The 20,628-nt window shown below is 36.0% G+C and overlaps 1 protein-coding gene across 1 annotated transcript; it reads left to right on the plus strand.

The window, feature by feature from the left end:
• The first annotated feature begins 11,171 nt into the window (after positions 1–11,171).
• LOC133879382 (uncharacterized) lies at positions 11,172–19,701 on the plus strand. The gene is made up of 5 exons (XM_062317922.1): positions 11,172–11,615; positions 12,154–12,423; positions 13,369–13,605; positions 13,744–13,961; positions 19,233–19,701. The coding sequence occupies exons 2-5, from the start codon at positions 12,175–12,177 to the stop codon at positions 19,498–19,500; spliced, it is 972 nt and encodes a 323-aa protein (XP_062173906.1). The 5' UTR covers positions 11,172–11,615; positions 12,154–12,174; the 3' UTR covers positions 19,501–19,701.
• The last annotated feature ends 927 nt before the right edge of the window (positions 19,702–20,628 follow it).

Raw genomic sequence — 20,628 nt, forward strand, 5'->3', positions numbered from 1 at the left:
GCTATTGTCTAAGGTGTACTTACATGTTATTTCAGGTGATATTCTTGCTTAAATTTTTTTGGTGCTGTTGTGTTCCAATTTTCCTTTTCCCCCTTCCTTTGTAAGTAAAATAGAATCTAGTTGTTAATTGTTTCTTTTCCCCCCTTCCTTTTCCCCCTTCCATGTCTTGTATTTATTTTCAAAGAATTTCCAAGCCATAAGTAAATTTGATGCTCACTTGAAACTGTAGATGAGTTTTTGTAGCTATAACAAGTTTCTTCTTGAATAGGAAAAATTGAAAGAGAAAAAAACCTACATTGATGGAATCACTTGCTCAAACTCTGCAAGCAATGCACAGGGCTGGATGCTTAAATCCTGTTGATATTTGCCAATTTTTCCAAAATTGCTTATTGGGACACAAAATCACTTTTTCATATATGTGAATCCTAATTTGTAACATTCTAGTATGAACTTCTATTGAATTGTCGCTCAAGATTTGTTATTATCTTTTGATGCATTAGATAAGTTACTGAGATTGTGATTTCCATCATCCCTTTTATTCTTATTGTTATAACAGTCATAATGGAGACTGTAATGTATTTTCTGACATTTTCTTGTTGGTAGCAGTCATAGTATGTATGGGCACGCAGTGATCACAGTGGCAGAAAATATTTGTACAGATCAGGCAGGAAACCATTTTACACGAACAAATGGTTCCACTATAATCATTTTCTTTGGTGAGACATCAGACACTCTTTTCCTTCAACAATGTTACCTTGTCAAGTGCCACTTTTGACTCTTCAACTATTTCAATCTAATGGTTGCCTTCAACTATTTCAATCTAATGGTTGCCTTAGATAGAAGGCCAGTACGACTAGATTTATGGACATCTATACCACCTTATAAGTTGGTGATTAATGGGATTCCCTGGCTTCTTGGGAGTATTTCTTTCCATTTATGGGGAGATTTCCTCGATCGTGGGGTTTATGAATGTTCATTGAGGATGTGTGGTAGTGTCTAGTACTAAACGGTTGAGTGTTGGAGAAGGCTGGTTTGAAGGTATAATGACTGAAACTGATCTTTTTGCTTTCAAAGATGAAGTTCATGAAACTTGGATTGAAGCCGGATTCCTTTCAGACTGATGGGAACAATGTCAGGTGAGATCATTTACCGTCTTTTTTTTTTTTCTTGACTGTGTTCTATCACTTCTTTTTTGGAGTACTGTTTAGGAATTACTTATGCTTTGTTATCGTTTAATTGATTATGTTTACAGGTAAAGAGTCTGTTCAATCCTTGTAAGGATGAGAATGAAGATATTCAAGACGATGAAGTGAGCTTGGGAGCTAATTCTGTTCAAATCTTTGCTAAAATTGGCTGCTAGTACAGATAGGGCTAGGAGAATATGAAAGAACAATGTTTTCCTTTTTTTTTCTCTCATTTATCTCTTTTAGAGGGACCAAAGCCACGGTCTGTGGTGATGGATGTAAAACATATTGTGTGCTATTTTAGGGGTGATGGCTGATTTGTTAGACTGTAATGTAATTCATTACTTTAATTTACTAATATGTAGCGAGAGGTGAAAATGTCAATTTTAATCTTTCCTTGCAGAAAAAGGTTGGTATGGTCATGAAGAAGGTTGGTGTGAAGGGCCAGATTATGATGATATTGTTTTTGGTGGTTCTGTTTATCATCTTATTTGTGCTTGTCTTCTTCACTTAGGTTGTAGAATGAAACATGTTAGCAATGTTTATACACTAGAGACTTTGAAAGAGCTTTGGGAATCTCTTTGGGGGGAAGAGAGAGAGAGAGAGAGAGACAGAGAGACAGAAAGGAGTTAGGGGACCTTATCCTGGGCACCCAAAGATTAAATTACAGTCTAACAAATCAGCAAACTGGAATTGCAATTTGGTTGATGGGTTCTATTTTTCTGGAATTGCAATTGGTTAACAAAACCTGTAAAAAAATAAAGGTTTTACATTACTTACATCCAACTAACCTATCATACACAATTGTTTAAACAACTCAAAAACATATAGCGGACTAAACATTAAATTAAATCCCATTCATTATCAGTGAGTAAACTGTCATAGTACATCCAACCAAAAGTTTAATGAAATAAACTATCATATTACATTCAACCAAATTTACTAAACTTGTTCACCAATCACAAAATAACATTCCTCTACAAAAAAAAAAAAAAAACCAAGTGACCACATTACAATCATTAACTAGCCAACATACCACAATACAATACATCCCAACTTGATACATACCTCATTTTCTTTTAGTTTAACATCAAGTAAGTACCTCGAGATCCACCATAGCCACGAAGGTAAAAAACTGAAAGCAAAATGACTACTACTATCATAGCCTGAAACATCTTCCCATTAGTTTGACACGGCTCCAACTCCCGTCGAAGTTTAACATATTAATCATTATATTTTTTTCAATCAGATTCTCAAGTTTAACTGATTGATCATTATCTTTTGTTTCAATTAGCTTCTCAAGTCTATCACTATATGCCTTTCTTCTATCATCTAGGACTTTCAGGTGTTCCATTATCTTTGTCTCGTACGTAGTCATTTCATTATCAGCCCATGCAAAAAAATCACAATCACCATTTCTCTGCATGACAAAGAAAGAGTAAAAAATGTCATCACCTACTAGCGAACAAAGTATTACACAATATTAATTTCAAAAAGTACCATATAACTTTCACAGCCATACCACTTTCTGGCGGTATTGGTATCAGTCCAAAAATACCTTACATGTGCAGGCACTCCACAATAACATAACAGACATGCACTTGACGCACCACTATTTACCGACATTTTGTCATGCCTATGCAAAAAACCCAAATAAAACCTTAGAAAATATCATCCAACCAACCAACCAATCTAAGCATGCGAGCATGTCAAACAAGCATGTCAGTTTGGGACTACAATCATAACATACCAGTTTGGGACTACAATCAGGATCAACCTATTATGATCACATGAGTAATTAATTGTACATGGAGAAAATTTTATTCACAAGAACTTTTAAAAGAAGCAGCAACAATGAGTAAATTGTTTTGATGATTCTCAGCATATCTCTAACTGAAATGCCACTTCCAAGTAGCCCAGTAAACAACATTGCGCGTTCTTATCATCTGTAAATCCAAAGACAAAATGTGGAAGAAGAAAACTGCATAGAGCATTACTGCTTTCCATACAGAGCTTGTAGCGGCTATGCATCTTTACATTTTTATTTATTTATTTAAAATGTACCCTGTAAGCATTATAACAATCTGTTGCCAAATGTACAAGTAATAATACATGTCAATGAAAGTGCATGGCTCACAAAGACACGGTTAGAAACACAAATTTGATAACGACAAAGCTGATTGCTAATTCACAACATTAGAGGGCTGAATTTCTATAAATATAATCCAAAAATAAGAATATGTTATTACAAATATAATAAACCTTACCAAAAGTATAGCACATATAATGTTCAGCCTTCTCACAACTCCTGCAAATATGCCAACCTGGAATGCATAAAAATACAAAAAAGAGCAAGTAAATCATACAATGTAAAGCTCAGAACTCAACTTAGATTTTTTTTTTTTTTTAAAAAAATGATAACTTGATCCAAAGTATTAACAAACACTGAATCATCCAAAAAAGAAACTAAGAGAATGCAGGACATGAGTTAGAATACATACAATATATACATGAAGATACTTATCTATAATAATAGCAACGAAAACGTTTTTTATTAAATTCTATTAACACCACTGCCACAGAATTCTTATACTAGAGAATAAGATAATACCTAACCAAATTACAACAACTTACTCTATAATGTTGAACACAAATTAACAGCACCATAATCACTCCAAATCAGCCCAAGAATTATATCAATTGAAATAGCCCAAAAACATAATTCAAATCTTTCTACATATTAGACCGATCAAAACAACACCACAAATCCACCATTTCAATACACATACATGGCCACAAAAGAAAAGAACCCCAAAATCAGCCCTTAAAAACATCTCTACACACAGCACAACAAAAGATTTACAAAGCCCATCAAGATTCAAACATTAATAACACCAACAATCTAACACAAATCTCATACGACCATAGCCATCAAGAACTACCAAAATCAATATCAAAGTGCCAACCATCTATCTACACGCATCAACCACAATAGAAAATTAATCCAAAGACCCATTTGAATTTTGCAACTAAAACCCTAACCAATCGACTACTCAAAACCAAAAATCACCAAATCAAAAAACCCACACATCTCCATTCAAACCCAATCAATTTTAGCTTCAAAAATCTAGGATTTTCCAACTAGATTAACCCATAAAATTACACCTCAATCGGTAGTAACAGAAACCTAAATAGAAGACCCATTTGGAAACCAAACCAAAAAGGCTAGAGGAAGAGGATTTTACCTCAAGCAGCCCATGGCCGGAGTCTACCTTCTTCTTCTTCAGTTGCATCGGGTCTCTCTCACGAGCTAGGTCTTTCACTCAGTACATCTCTCTCACGGACTCGAGTGTGCATGCGTGTGTGATGACCGAGTGAAGGGGAGAAGGAAAAGGAAAGGGTTGCTGCATGTGATAAAAGAAAGGGAGGGAGATGAGGGCGTCGGAAACAAAAGGGAGAAGAAGAAAAGAGGGGAAATAAACAGGGAGGCATACGTAAAAATGAGGGGAAGAAAAGAAAGAGAAGAGAAAGAGGGAGAGAGTGACACGTGGCTGTGTGCGAGTGGTTGGGAGAAGATAGGGTAATCTTCTCCTAGCCATTCCGGTGATGACAAGTGGCAGAATAAGACTTGCTTTTTATTTAAATGCCCAAACTTCTATAAATTACACTATGACCCTACAATATCAAAATCCTATTTTTATATAACTAATAAATAACCCCTCATTTAATCCCAATTATATTTTATCAATACAATTAATTATTTATTCCATTAGGATCCATTATTATTATTATTCTAATTCTATTATTTTATCTTAGACTTATTTTATTTCAATAATATAAACATCACTTAGAATATAATATTAACCCGCCTTATTTATTTAATAAATATGATTTATTAATTGCTAAATTCCCTATTTAATTTCTTGGTCTTTACATTTTGTATTGAGACGATGAACTCATAATTTCACCTGTGCAGATGTCGTTAACCCCACAACCATGCAGACTCTGGTGTTGTGGCTGCAGGTTCTGCAGATGTAGGTGATGACCCCGTAGCACAGTATTTGGGGTACTGTGATTGAGGCATGTAGCTGGAGTCATAGCTGTGTGGACTTGGATGTCCCACTTTTGGTAGTCTTTTGTTCATGGCTCATGTCCTATGTGACACTTGTATTTGTAGAGCCAATATTTTGGTATGTAATTAAAGTAATATGTTTCAGAAGCCTTAAACAGATAAACTTATAAATGACTCTTTTATGATTAACAGTTATGTATTAGATGTGCTTTCCGCTATACAGTTGATGATACTGTTATTATATTATGTTATCCGCTGCATAGATGTAACTCTGAATATCAGGTACATGTTATGGGGTATGTACCATATGTTGGCTAAGCGACAAGTAGTCGTGCCACTGTGATGACTCATTTGTATGTTTTTTTTTTTTTTTTTTTTTCTAAAAAAAAAAAAAATGGGTCGTCACACCGAGTGAGAGAAAGATGATACTGAGAGGAAGAAACCGAGAGTGAGGGAAAAGTGTTCTTGGAATGGGTTTTGGCACAGCTGGCGGTGCTACCACCCCGTTCCGGCCGACGGTCAGCTTTGATAGGCTTAGCACCAGATTTCTCTTCCCCATTGTAAGTTTCGTCTTCGTTTTTGATCGATTTTCATGTTAACCTTGGCTTTGGGTATCGTAGTGGAGTAATTGTTGGAGATTTTGTGTGGTTTGTGCTCCTTAGTGAGGGGTTGGCCGACTGGTGTTTTGTTGTCTAGGTTTTGGTCTTTCTTAGCCGTATGATATTTGTGATTGATTATTGATGGTTGTTGTGTTGGCTAATTTGATGATGTTTCTTGAGCTTTGTTGATGGAATTTGGTGGTGAATAGGGGCTGATTTGTGGTGTTTTAGGGGATGGCCGAATGGGTCTTTGGCGTTTGATTTAGTTGTGATTTTGGAAGTTCCCAGTTGGGGCTTTGGTATGGGTTTTCTGTTTGGAGAGATTTATGGGTGTTGATGCTCGGTTTGAGGAATGGTGGATTCTTGATGAAATAAGGTTTGGTTAGTCTCTTTGTTGTAGCCGTGTGAGTTGAAATGTTGGATTTGTGGTGTGTTGGTTGTAGGAGAATCTTAGCTTATTGTTGGAATTGAGATTGTAATGATTATGATTGATGTTTTATGAATTTTAAGGGTTGTTTTGATAAGTTAACCGATTAGGAATAATATTTATTTTAAAACTTAATTTGATGGGTAGCTATGACAAACAGTTGGATTTTCCTTCCAAATAATCATTTGGGATATTTTATTTAAGTTTTGATTCTTTGGCTTAGCGTAATTATGTAGAATTGAAGACGTTGGGCTTAAGTGTTCGCTAGGAGCTTTAAAGTAAGTTAAGCTAAGCATCAATTATACATAGAGCCTAAGTATAATGCTTAGCTTTGAAATCTATGTATGTGCCTCAAGTTTTATTTAATAAACGGACATGTTACAAATGGAATTAAAATCTAATCTAATAAGAAGTATTAAATTAATATGTTAAATAAGATTTGGTCCTATAGCCTAAACTATTTAGATGATTAGTAATTAATAAAGATTAAGTATTAAATATAATGGTTAAAATGAGAATGCCGTAAAATGGTAAATTATCCATGTAACCCTAAGACAACAAATATAAATTAGTAAGGATGTAGAAGTACATAAATGTACTTTAAATCCAATATAAGGTAACTTAGTAACTAATTCACCTATCCATGTACACAAATTACTTAAGTGTATTATTGGATTAGGTTTAAGCTTGTTAAGCATTGCATGTATATATATATACATACACACATGTACATGAGTCAAATACACATTGTTAACTTAGTAAATAAACAACAAGTCATTAAAGGATTAACAATGATAATGCGATGTAACAATAATAGTAGACAAATAAAATAGTAAACGTGTCTTAAAGATAATAAGCGAAATAAATATAAACCTAGAACCAATGATTAACCTAATGGTAGCCAAGGTATCTAGCTAGCTTTAGAAGTGGATAATGCGACTTGTGAGCACGCGGGTAGTTTATGTGTCATTGAGTATAGAGTTCAATAGCATAGTCTAACGTCATAAATGTTTGTAGACACGTGTCACGATTGGAGACTTCAACTTGTTCTCCAATGTAGAGTTCAAGTAACTAGAACACGGGGGAATATTCGAGTCATGAGTCCTATGCAATCAAGGTGAGTATTTCTATTCACTAAGAAAAATGCTATTTTTATGTAGCTTATAGAAATGCAAATAATATGTGTTTTTCTTGCCGAACCAATGTTATGTTAAAAATATATGTTTTGGAGGATCTAAGTAGTTTCGAGTATGTTGAAAATTATGCCAATGATATTATTGCAAATTGAAATATGTGTGAAGTGTGATTTGAATTGTGATTTAAATGTTTGACTGTCTGCTGCGGTTGTGATTTGAATTACGCAAATATTGATTGATGAATTGATGTGTTAAACTTTTTATGGATTTATATTGAAAGCATGTGTTAAATGCATGATCATGAAAATGAGAATATAGTATATTGTTAAGCATGAGGCATAAACATATGGCATACAAAACGGAACGAAGTGGGGGTTCACGTCCCATGCTATTTGGTCAATGAAAACTGGGAGCTCACATCCCTAAGGAACGATAACGGAACCGGGAGCTCACTTCCCACAATGAACGAAAACTTGCATGAGCATGTACGGCATTGACTTTATGAGTGTGATGTTTTCATGATATGATATATGGTAGTTTTATGCTAGACGTATTAGTATGCATATGAGCTTTAATGGAGAATAACATATGTATATTTCTATCGATGGGTTGCATGATTTAAAAGCATTGAGTCTCAACGTACTTAGATATTTATGCTTTCAGATTGGGGAATGCAAGTGTCTCTGAGTAGGTAGGCGGACTATCATTTGATTTCCACTTTAGGAGTACTTGTATACTAGGGCGACACTCAAGTGCATGTATGACTAAGTCGGCATATCAAAGGCACTGAGCTGTAATGCACTTAGACACAGAGTTACCTAAATTTGAGAATATTGATATTTATGTATAGCTGAGGCAAGATGTCTTTGTTTTCTTGCTTAAGACCTATGTGTATGCTTGAGCCTATAATGGAGCAATCGCATGCGCGTGAGTCTGAGACACCAATCAAAAGTAATATATTGTAGATGAGTTTATATGTAGATGTTTCAAAGGTGGAATGTCTAGAACTTCTATATATGTTCATAGTTGCATAGTATGCTTTAATGTTTTCTTAAAAGTTGGTGTTTACTTTTATTAGCTAGAAGTGTTTTCAAAAAACATATGTTTTTAAAAAATGAGCAGCTATTATTGTGATCGTAAGACAAAAAGGAAAGTTGATTTTTTGCAAAAACTCAATGATTTTTATACTACTGAGGTCTCAATATGTTTCATACTGAGATGGTAAACTCATTCTTTCATCTATACAGATGTGGCTACCACTACAACCGTATAAATGCTACTCCTTTGGTTGCAAGTACTCTAGTTGTAGTTGATGATCCTGTAGCAATGTGTTAGTTTGTGATTGACTGCATTCTGTTTGACAAAATCATTTTTATGTAATGTTGCTCACATTCAGGGATACCGTTTATTTCAGAGTCTTCGTTTCAAAAATGTGCTTCTCAAAGTTCAAAGAAGATTCTGTGTAGTTTCCAAGTCAAAAGAAATCGGATCCCAAGCTTCCGTCCAAACAGCCGAGTCATGCATCCGGACGGCCATCAGTGTCTACTATTAAAGCTTGCATCCGTCCGGATGCTCTTCAGAGTTCTAGAAGAATCCAACGTTTCAAGTGCATCCGTTCGGACGACGTGGGAATACCGTCCGGACGCCATTCAGTGTTCAACAAGTAAAATGATTTCCTTTGTAGACACAAATATGGGAAGACAACTGAAACCGTCCGGACGTCAGGGCAACACCGTTCGGACGCCAGTCCTTATTATGGAAATTGCGTGCAGTAGAAGTGCAACCGTCCGGACACTAGGGCAACACCGTTCGGACGCTGCCTTATTTAGGAAAGAATTTCAGCGCTTTATGGAAAGCCAGTTGCACAGTTCACCGTTTGGACGGCCTCAGCTTACGTTTGGACGCCGCCTAGAGATAACCGAATTAGAGTCGATTTTGGTCTTCTGTAGCCTATAAATAGAGGCATTTAGACATGTATTATTTACAGAATTTGGTATTGAATTCTTTAGAGCTTAGAGAGTATATTTTAGGAGATATTGTGCTGATCCGCTTGCCCTCAAGCCGTTGCCGTTGTGTGATGTTGCTGTGCTCGTCAATTGAAGTTTATCTTAGGGAGGAGCCCTAAGGTAAAAGAATCCATAGAAGACCCCTTCAAGTAGGAGACTTGGTTGTGATGCGTTCACGTTGGGTTATGTGTCAGAGTGCTAGATACGATCGCTGCATCGGGTATGTGAGTGTTACTGTTTATGTACTAGCTTTGTCTTCTGATAGTGGATTTCCTGAGTTTGGCTGCCCCGAAGTGGTTTTTCTCTTAACTGAGTTTCCACTTCGTTAACAAAATAATTGTGTCATTTAAATTCCGCTTTTACATTATTTTGTTACACATTGTGCACACACACACGGTTAAATTAGAAGTCATCTATTTTTCACAGTGTACTTGGGATATTATGACTGAAGCTCACCGCGACGGTCGTAATTGTTGGACCACGGGTTGTCCATTGTTTTGTGGTTTTGTATATGACTTGTGAAGCTTGTGTCACTTGTTATTGTATAAAGTCATTCTTGTAATGTAATTATTATGTTGATAAGCCTTAAACAGATAGATACTAAAGAGCTCTTTATTGTAATTAATTTGTAAGTATAAGATGTGATTTCCGCTATTCAAGTTTATGTTTTCCATTGCATAGATAGATATATGTTATACTTTGATTTACTAAGTACATATTATGGGGTATGTACCATATGTTGGCTTTGCGACACATTGTCATGCCACTGTGATAATCCATTTATATTTGTATATATATAAAAAAAAATGGGTTGTCATAGACATAGTGCCTTGAACAAGTGTGCTGATGTCTTGCTCTAGTTGAAACATACGAGGACCATTCACTTGGGAGAATTGTTTTTAAAGATCTAACCAGATGTTGCAAGAAATAACACTAGTGCAAATGTCATTAGAAATTGACTTTAATAACCAAGATTTTATCATATTATTGCAATGACTCCAATGTGAAAAATTATTGGAGGATGTTGCCGGTAGAGTTCCATCAACAAATCCAGGCTTGTTCTTGGCATTGAGAACCATGATGATTGCTTGGCTCCATAGCCTCCATTGTTGGTAATTCTCTCCATTAAGAGGTTGAGATACCAACACCATGCCTAGATGATTGGAATGGCGAAGGTAGAAGTGATGGTTGGGATCTTGGAAAGGAGGTGGGCAAGGTGTGGAAGCTGTGGTTTCAGCCATGGTTTTTTTTTTTTTTTTTTTTTGGGGAGATAGAGAGGCACTAAACCGCCTGTAGCTTAGTTATGAAGATTGACCTGATGCCTAAACTACTTGTAGTTTATTCTGGTCCGTGGGCTTCTACAGATGGGCTTGAAAAAAAATGAAATTGCTTGAGGATAAGTTGAAGGGCTGGACCGTGTTAGCCCAAACAAAACAAGAAATAAATAAATGAAGATAAGAGGAAAAAGAAAAAGAAAAATAAAACCTAAGAAGGTGTTTGGCAAGCTTTTGTATTTCTCTCCTAATTTTTTACATTTTTCAAAAAAGTTAAATCTAAATCAATTTTTTTTTATTTTAATTTTTTAAATCACATCAATAATTTATTTATTATTATTTAAATAAAAATAATTTATTTAAAAACAAAATTTTTCACTTTTTTATAAAGCAATTCAATTTTTTTTTTTATGCTTTATACCAAATCAATTACACATTATTACTGTTCAATCAAAAATTCCACAAATACAAATGCCAAACACCCTCAGAGAACCTTCAACTTTCTTGGCAGAACGGGGCTACAAGAAAGAAAAAGAAAAAAGGAAGAGCAGCGTGACCTTGTTGAAACGGCCGCAGCAGGACCAACAATTCAGGATTTGGGCGTGAATCAAAGCTGGTAGAAGTGCTGTCAGACCGGAACTATGGCGTGGGTGTGCAACGGGAGTGATGGAGCTGGTGGCTGGAACTGAACTGGCGGAACACCACGGCTTGGGCGAGGATCAGAGTGGAAAGGGCCTCTGGCGAGGATCGGAGCGGGCAGAGCCTTGGGGTGTGGATTGGTGGCCTCTGACCAACGGGGACCACTGTGACGGGTGGAGAATAGGCCGAACGTTTTCTGACCGGCGAAAACGAGTGGACTAGCACCCAAAATATTCAGGCAAGATATTGCCGAGACACTGTGCAATAGAAAGCAAAAGGTATGAGAAAAAAAAAAAAAGAAAAGAAAAGAAGAAGACAAGGCTCTGTTTTTCAATTAAGAAAAGAGTTTTATCATTCTCTCAAAATCAGAGCTACGCTCTGTTGTACCATTATTTATTCTTCATGTATATAGCTACTTGTCCCATTATTGTTTGACAATTTCCTGTGTACTTCATGTTGGATTGGGATAATAAGTTTACTCTTTTCTGTGCATTGTTTTTAATTTTATTAGCATCTACCCTGTGACTACTTTAGAAAAGGGAGTATTTCCCTGTGGGATCGTTCACATCATATAATTTTGATATCATGATATTTGCCACCAGAAATCACATGCCCAAGTACATGAAAACCATAGCTTTAAGAGGAAAAGACTTGTCTACTTAAATATTCTATCATTGCCTGGCATGAATGGTTAGGATGCTTAACCTCTTGTGCAACTGCTGGGTTTTTACATGTAATATGTAAGAAATTCAATTTACTTGTTCTAAATTATGCTTGCCTAGGCTTATACTGTGCTTTCTTTTTCTAATTTCATAGCCTTCTGGGTTATCAATAGAGATGCCAAGTTCCTCTGTTGAGTTAGTAAAACATGCAAATTCTGAGCATCATGTGAGAGAGAATAGCGAATACACTAGACTGGTCATCTCAAGTGAACCATGTTCAGCAGAAGCTGATATCTTACAGCCTCAAGCAGATGCAAGGACTAAGTCTTTCCTCTGGTGGATCAAAGTCTTATTATGGTGCATGGTAATCATAATATTTCTTCTCATTTTCTTGAAATGGGGAGTTCCATTTCTTTTTGAGAAGGTACTTCCTTTTCTCAACTCTTTTGATTTTTAATTTAACTTGTTTCACTGCAAGCACTTTAATTCATGTGTTCTCATAAAGAACGTGTATCAGGTCAGCATTGTTTAGCCCTGTCTACACGTCAATTTATATTTTTTTCAATTTTGAGGCCTTTTCACTGGGTATGGACACTGTTAACAGCTGCTTGTGCAGACTCTCCAATTCCTGAAATTTCTCCTGAAGCATTTTATGTTGAAAGTGATATTTGACTTCTGATTGTCTTCGGAGTAGAAGTATTTGACTATTGCACATTTTTCTGATAAGCTCACTGCTCTGTTGTGTTGATTACTTGCTATAATTTGTATGACTAAGACGTGGCATAGTTTACCATGTTAACTTTCAACACTGAAGATTCTCAATTTGAATAACTAACATTTGATTTTATTACCCTCATCCTTAAGTATTATGTCTTTTGGATGACCAAAAATTATCCAAGTATTAATACAAAAAAATAATATAAGAATCCTTTAAGGCCAACAAAAAATTGGCATCCTTGCTCGTCAGCATTTTTCTTTTCTTCTAATTATTTATTATTGTGGAAAATAAATTTTTTCTGTAAATAGACCTACAGTGAGAAGCATGCAGAGGGATAAGCTTAAAACAGCATTTGCATAACTTTTGAGTGGTTGCTCTGATGGACTAATATGGAGGCATTACCATAATCACCAAATGTACTGTGTATTGAGTGAACTTCGATGAAAATAAAAATAAAAATAGATGCCCTGATTTTTCACTTTGCTATTTGGCTAAGTATGCTATGTCTACCATGTTCAATTCTATATAACCTAGCAAGAGAAATGATATATAAAAAAATATATGATTTAACATTAATGGAGTACTTTTGCTATGTGAAAGCTCTAAATTTTTGCTTAATTTTCATCTAAAGCTTTTCCAATTTCACTGCAGGTTCTCTTGCCACTCATGCAGTGGGAAGCCACTGCCTTTGGCCATCCAGTTCTTGCCCTCGTGCTTGTTGCTTCTCTGGCACTTTTTCCTGTGTTCTTAATCCCTTCCGGCCCTTCCATGTGGTTGGCTGGGATGATTTTTGGATATGGAATTGGGTTTGTTATAATCATGGTTGGAACAACTATTGGGATGATCCTCCCCTATTTTATTGGACTGCTATTTCGTGACCGCATTCATGTAAGACTTAATTAGCTTTATTTTTTATTTTTTAATTGGAGAAGACTTTTATTTTTATATACACCTAATAATGATTTAATGAAGTGGGAAACGGTTTTTTTATACCTGTCCCTCATCTGTCTTGTCTTAATTATGCAGCAATGGTTCAAGAAATGGCCACAGAAAGCTGAAATGATTAGACTGGCTGGAGAAGGAAGCTGGTTCCATCAATTCAAAGTGGTTGCTCTCTTTAGGGTTTCACCATTTCCATACACAATTTTCAACTATGCAATTGTGGTAACAAGTATGAAGTTTTGGCCCTACTTATGTGGATCAATTGCTGGAATGGTCCCAGAAGCTTTCATTTATATCTATAGGTTTGTGCTCTGAATTCCTAATATGATTATTTTAACATGATCATGGTTCAAAGAAAAATAAAATTAGATTTTCCTATTCTCTAGTGTTTATTGATGGCAAACACATAAGTTAGAACTTGTTAGTGATAAAGTTCAATCCAATACAAAGACTCAAGACTCTAGGACTCTCGGCTGCTCAACTAAAGATAGAGATAGATCTTGTACATCTAATCCTTAAGTCATATACTTAAATTCAAACACTAGGAGATAAGTCCTATCATAGTCGACCATCTCTTGTTAGTTAGATACGTTAATAGTTTGAATTTAAACTTTATACTTATCATCTATCTTCTGCTACATCATGCAGAAGTTGTATTTCAATATATTTGTCATTCCTCTATTATAAATACACAAGCCTATGCTCTATTCTAGCAAGGCAAACAGTGCAAAACATTTCTCTTATACAACCAAATATGGTTAGAAATCCTTTGATAAATGAACTAGTTCGCCTAATTAAATTCCTTGGTTATTCTTTTTATTTCTGCTGCATTTCATCTGTGGTGACTCTCACTGGTTCCATGGTATTGGGTTCAATCTTTGAAGACATCTTCCTCAATTGCTCTCATAGCTTTAGGGTTAAAATAGAGAGACAAATCTTCTTTGCTTCCGTACAGAGCTGGGGGAGAGGTTGATCACGTAATTCAAGCGGACTTTTTAGGTTGCGAAGATAACATCAACCATCAGGCTTGTCCTGTGATGGGTTCGAGGGTAAAATGTTACCATTATTTGCTGAGATTGAAGCAACTAGAGATCATTCTTTAGTAAGGAATATGTCTATGTACATTTGATGCCAGGGTCTAAAGGCAATTGGGAGTTAAAAAGGTTGGAGGATTGCTCTATTAACTATGAAAAGAAGGGTTGACAATCACAAAGAGGGAGAGGACAAGGGAGGGGCTCAAACGATGTTTTATGAAACAGAAAATAGTAACGTGGAATGTTAGAGGGTGTTAGAGGGTTGAATGCGCTTAATAAAAGACTAAGAATCAGAGGTCTTCTAAGAGAATGGAAGGCGGATGTTGTCTATCTATTGGAGACAAAGCTGGAAAATGTTTCAAGGGAGGTGGTTTGGGGCTTATGGGGTTGCCAACATGTGGATTGGTGCTATATGGGATCAAGCAGGGCCTCAGGTGGATTTTTGTTAATGCAGGATAGGCGGGTGGTGGAAAAGATTGAGTGTGGGGAGATATACAGTTGCTTGCTCTATGAGAAATACTGATGATAATTTGGTTTGGGCGTTTGAGGGGGTGTATGGGCCGAATGATGATGGGGATAAGAGGGTTTTGTGGGATGAGTTGGCTGGTTTGATGAGCTGGTGGGAGATGCCATGGTGTATTGGGGGAGATTTCAATGTGGTTCGGTTTCCAAGCGAGAGATCAGGTGATTTGAGTTATTCTGTAGCTATGGCAAAGATTTCAGATTTTATTTTCGTACAAGGATTGGTGGATATACCGCTTGTAGGAGGGCAGTTTACTTGGTCATATAATCAAGAAGAGCAAATATGGTCTAGGATTGACAGATTCTTACTATCTCCAGAGTGGGAAGAACATTATCCGGAGGTGACATAGAGGCGACTGCCAAGACTATTGTCAGATCACTTTCTGTTGTTGTTTTAATTGCGGGAAGCCCAAAGGAAGGAGCATGTATTTTAAGTTTGAAAATATATGGCTGAAATCTGAAGGTTTTGTGGAACAGGTTAAAATTTGGTGGCTGTCCTATGATTTTCATGGTTTACCTAGTTATGTGCTGGTTAGTAAGTTAAAATCTTTGAAGGTGGACTTGAAAAAATGGAATGAAGAGGGTTTGGTGACATAGGGAAGAAAAAGAAGGAATTATTTTTTGTTGATAAGTATATTCAAAAGGCGTAAAGGGACGCAACCCATAGTACAAAAAAATAAGGAATTATTGGAGGGCATTTGGATTAATTGTAGACCGTGGTTCAGTGGAGGAGGAAAGGATGAAGCAGGTGGATATGTCTAAAGAGTTGGAGAAAACTTTCCTTTTTTAGGAAGTGAGTTGAAGACAAAAATCAAGAGCTTTTTGGTTGGAGGGGGACAAAACCACCTAATTTTTTCATAGGGTGGCCAACTCACATAAAAGAAATAATGATGTGGAATCTTTGAGTATCAATGGTTCTATGTCCGATAATCCTATGGAGATAAAGGAGCATATAGTACATTTTTACAACAAATTGTACTCTGAGTAGTGTACTTGGCGGCCAAGGGTGGATGGTCTCTCGTTCTAATCCATTGATGTGGACGAGAGTACATGGTTAGAAATTGAGTTTGAGGAGCAGGAGGTGAGGGGATTGAATGGTGATAAGGCGCCGGGATCGGATGGCTTCACTATGACTTTTTTTCAGAAGTGTTGGGAAATACTAAAAATGGATATTATGGCCGTGTTTTCAGAATTTCATAGTCAACAACAAGTTGAGAAGAATTTTAATGCAACATTTGTTTCTCCGATTCCAAAGAAGACAAGCATTGTGGATGTGAAGGATTTCTGGCCTATTATTTCTAACTCACAGAATGCTTTCATTGGAGGTTGACAAATTTTGGATTCAGTACTTAGAGCACTCCCAATGGCTTATGCATTTTTATATGTAAAATGGCTAATCAAAACTAACTTTATCTAGTTTAGCTAATGAGTTTTAAAAGATATTATACATTCGATTATCTATTCTTTCTTTATATCATTTAAATAATTTTTTTTTGTTCATTTTTTTTTTCTTCTTAAAATCTCTTTTTTACTGTCATTTTTTTCTCAAACGTTCTTATTTTTCAATTGGCCCCTTCTTTCTTTCTTCTTTTTTTTTTTTCTTCTTTTTTTTTTCACTTCATTTGCTAAAAGATGTCCTTTTAGTCTAGAAAAAAAAAAAGCTTCGTCCTTTTCTAGAAGTAGCACTATTTTTGCACATTGTTTGAAAAATGATTGTGATTTCGCGAGAAAAGCATCAGAGATAGAGAGACAGGGGGTGAGAGAAACAATAAATAAATAGATGCATCCGTAAACAGTGCAACACTACATGTGGAGTTGCACTATCCTCGAATGGATGACAAATGCATTTTGCATTTGCTTTACATAATCTGATGGAGGGACTTTTTAGTGGTTTTTTTTTTTTTTTGATTAGCCATTTTGACTACAAGGAGGAAATGCATAATTGGATGGGAGTGCTCTTATTGCTAAAGAATGTTTGGATAGTCGACTTACATCGGGGGAATCTGGGGTACTGTTGAAGTTGGATTTAAAGAAGGCATATGATCATGTCAATTGGGAATTTTTGCTTTATTTGCTTAATAGATGTGGTTTTGGGGAGAAGTGGAGGGATTGAATAGAGTTTTGTATTTCTATGGTGAGATTTTTCATACTTGTGAATGGAACTCCGTCTGATTTTTTTACTAGCTCTCGTGGGTTGCAGCAGGGGGATCTGCTCTCACCACTATTGTTTGTGGTGGTTATGGAGGCATTAACCCGAATGTGGACTACGACAACGGATTAAGATCTCTTGACAGGGTTCTCAGTGGGTCCAGGGACAACGATAGCTTCTTAGTGTCTCATCTACTGTTCGTTGATGATACATTGATTTTTTGTAGTGCGCATTCCGAACAAATTTGACATCTGTGTTGTATTTTCGTATGTTTTGAAGCAATTTTGGGTTTGAGAATCAATTTAGGCAAATCTGAAATTGTTCCTATTGGAGAAGTGAAAGATGTCAAAGATCTGGCTCATATTCTTGGATGTAGAGTTGCTTCATTGCCAATGAAATATTTGGGTTTGCCGTTGGGTGCTTCATATAAGTCCATTGCTATTTGGAATGGAGTTATTGAGAAAATTGAACGTCAGTTGGCTGATTGGAAGACACTTTATTTATCGAATGGTGGTCAGTTGACTGTGCTTAAAAGTACTCTTTCCCACCTACCTACATATTACTTGTCATTGTTTTCTATTACGGTGGGTGGGGCTAATACACTTGAGAGATTTCAAATGGATTTTTTTATGGGGTGGCATTGGGGATGAGGTTAAATTCCATTTAGCGAATTGGATGAGGATTTACACTCCAATAAAATCAGGTGGATTACGAGTTTGAAATTTGATTCAGTTCAATCGAGCCTTGTTGGGAAAATGGTTGTGGCAGTATGCTATGGAGATAGAGGCTTTATGGAGATTGTTGATCAAAGCTAAATATGAGAGTATGAGGGGTGGTTGGTGTTCAAAGAAGGTAATGGGGACATACGGAGTGAGAGTTTGGAAACATAATAGACGGGGGTGGGATAAGTTCTCCAATTTTGTTCGTTTTGAAGTGGGGGTTGGGTCAAAAGTAAGTTTTTTTGGCATGATCATTGGTGTGGGGATAGACCGTTGAAGCTCTTTTATCCAGCTTTACAAAGATGCATGAGTGGCGAATAATATGCTCTTTCAAGATAGAATTATCCAGTGGAATGTAATTTTTACATGATCGGTCCAAGATTGGGAGATGGAGCTGGTACTCTTTTTCTTTGAGCGGCTGTATTCTTTCCGGCTACGATATGTAGAGAAGGATAGATTGGGCTGGAGCCCTTCTAAGAGGGGTAAGTTTGAAGTGAAGTCGTTTTATAAAGTGTTAACTAGCTAGGATGGTCCTTGTAGTGCTTTCTGTGTGGACAACAATCTTAAGAAATTTTTGACATAGGAGAATTTGTGAAAGAGGAATGTTGTGGTGGTTGAGTGGTGTTATATATGTAAGAAGAGTGAGGAGTCCATTGATTACATAATGCTTCACTGTGAAGTCGCCAGATAACTATGGAGCTATATTCTTACTCGGTTTGGAGTAGAGTGAGTTATGTTGAGACGAGTCATCGATTTGTTGTACAACTGGTGCGGTTTGGTTGGGTGTGGTACCGTTAAGGAAGTTTGGAGGTTGGCTCTATTGTGTTTAATGTGGTGTCTTTGGTGTGAGAGGATGTTCGGCACTTTGAAGACATAGAGACATAGATGATAGAATTGAGGAAGCTTATGCTTAACACGTTACATCTCTGGATAGCGGCTCATCATCGCTTGATTGTTTCTACTTTTGCAGATTTTTTGAATTTATGTTCTTCTCTTGCTTGTTATTAGGGATCCTCTTTGTATACTTTATATGTATTAGGGTTGCGTCCCTCTGAGCTCTATTTAATGATATGAAATTACTTATCAAAAAATAAGTAGTATATATATAGAAATAGATATGTCTCAAACCATGTTTGTACTTCTATGCAGCGGTCGGTTGATAAGGACATTAGCAGATGCAAAGTATGGGAACCTTCGCCTCACTAAGGTCGAAATCATATACAACATTATCTCCTTCATTATCGCAGTCATTACCACAATTGCATTCACTGTTTATGCAAAAAGAGCTTTGGATGAGATCCAAAAGGCTGAGACTAATGGGGAAGATGCCTCTCTCTCTGACCATGGCAGTCTTGAGATGGAGAAGCTTCCACTTGAAAGACCTAAGCAGCTTTGTGTCTCATCCTCTTCGGCATAACCTGGTTTCTTAGAGAATAGACTAGTATCTGTAAATATTGGCATTAATTAGAGGGGTTTCAAATTCCTTGATACTTGTAACACTTTTTATTCCTTTTGCCATGGTACTGATATTTTTAAGTACAAAAGTTGTAGACACTCGAACAAAGAAAAAAAAAAAAATTGGTTATATCATACATGAAATGCAACAAATTTCTAAGCACGTTAGCCTATGCATATATTCTTGCTTTCTATCTTGGAATGTGACCGTTAACGTACGCTTGTTCAATTTGTTGGACGGTATTACATGACATTGTTCTGAACCTTAAGTTTATGATGTCTAATTAACTAATTGTATGAGAAAAAAGCACCAAACCTATTACTAAGAGATGAGTACCAAGATGATGTAAAACTTATTCATTAGAGAAAATCAAAACAATCAATAAAAAGAAATGTTATAGTTTTTAATGAATAAGCTCAATATCATCTTAGTACTAATCTTTTGACAAAAGATTTGGTACCTCTAGCATTGCACGCCCAAGCAACAAGTATGTAGCATGACATAAAACGATATAATTATAAGACAATTGCAATGGTCAACATGCAATTTTGATCTATGAATTATATGTCAAATTTCAATTTTTCCTATATGAATTTTTTTTTTTAATTTTTTTTGTAAGTTATAATAAATTTTATTTAGTATGTAAAGTTTGAAGAACACATCAATGCATGTTTTCCTTTTTCTATCTTCCCCTTTCCGTTTTTTTTTTTTTTTTTTTTTTTTAATTTTTTTTTTTTTTTTTAGCTTCTCTGTCTTACCGTTCCTATGTGAAAAACAATTACTAATGCTGTAGACATTTCTTTATACGCATAAGAAAGAAGCTGATGAGTAGATTTCAAACGAAAAGGGATGGCATAAGAACAATGAATAGAAGACTTTGTTCAAGAATTGTTCAGAAATTGGCGAGGAGGTCATCGATTGCTACATCACTTATGTCAGGGATGGATTATTCAAAATGAGTTGTAAGAGGAAGCACGATAGGAAGCACTATGTGGTGAACTTCATTAGAAGAACGCGTGGTTGTAGACAATGGGATTTGACATAAATCCCTTGCTCTCATCCAATATGGTTTGATCATGCGAACCCTGT

The sequence above is a fragment of the Alnus glutinosa genome, chromosome 10 (genome assembly GCF_958979055.1).
Source record: "Alnus glutinosa chromosome 10, dhAlnGlut1.1, whole genome shotgun sequence".
In the NCBI taxonomy this organism is placed as follows: Eukaryota; Viridiplantae; Streptophyta; class Magnoliopsida; order Fagales; family Betulaceae; genus Alnus; species Alnus glutinosa.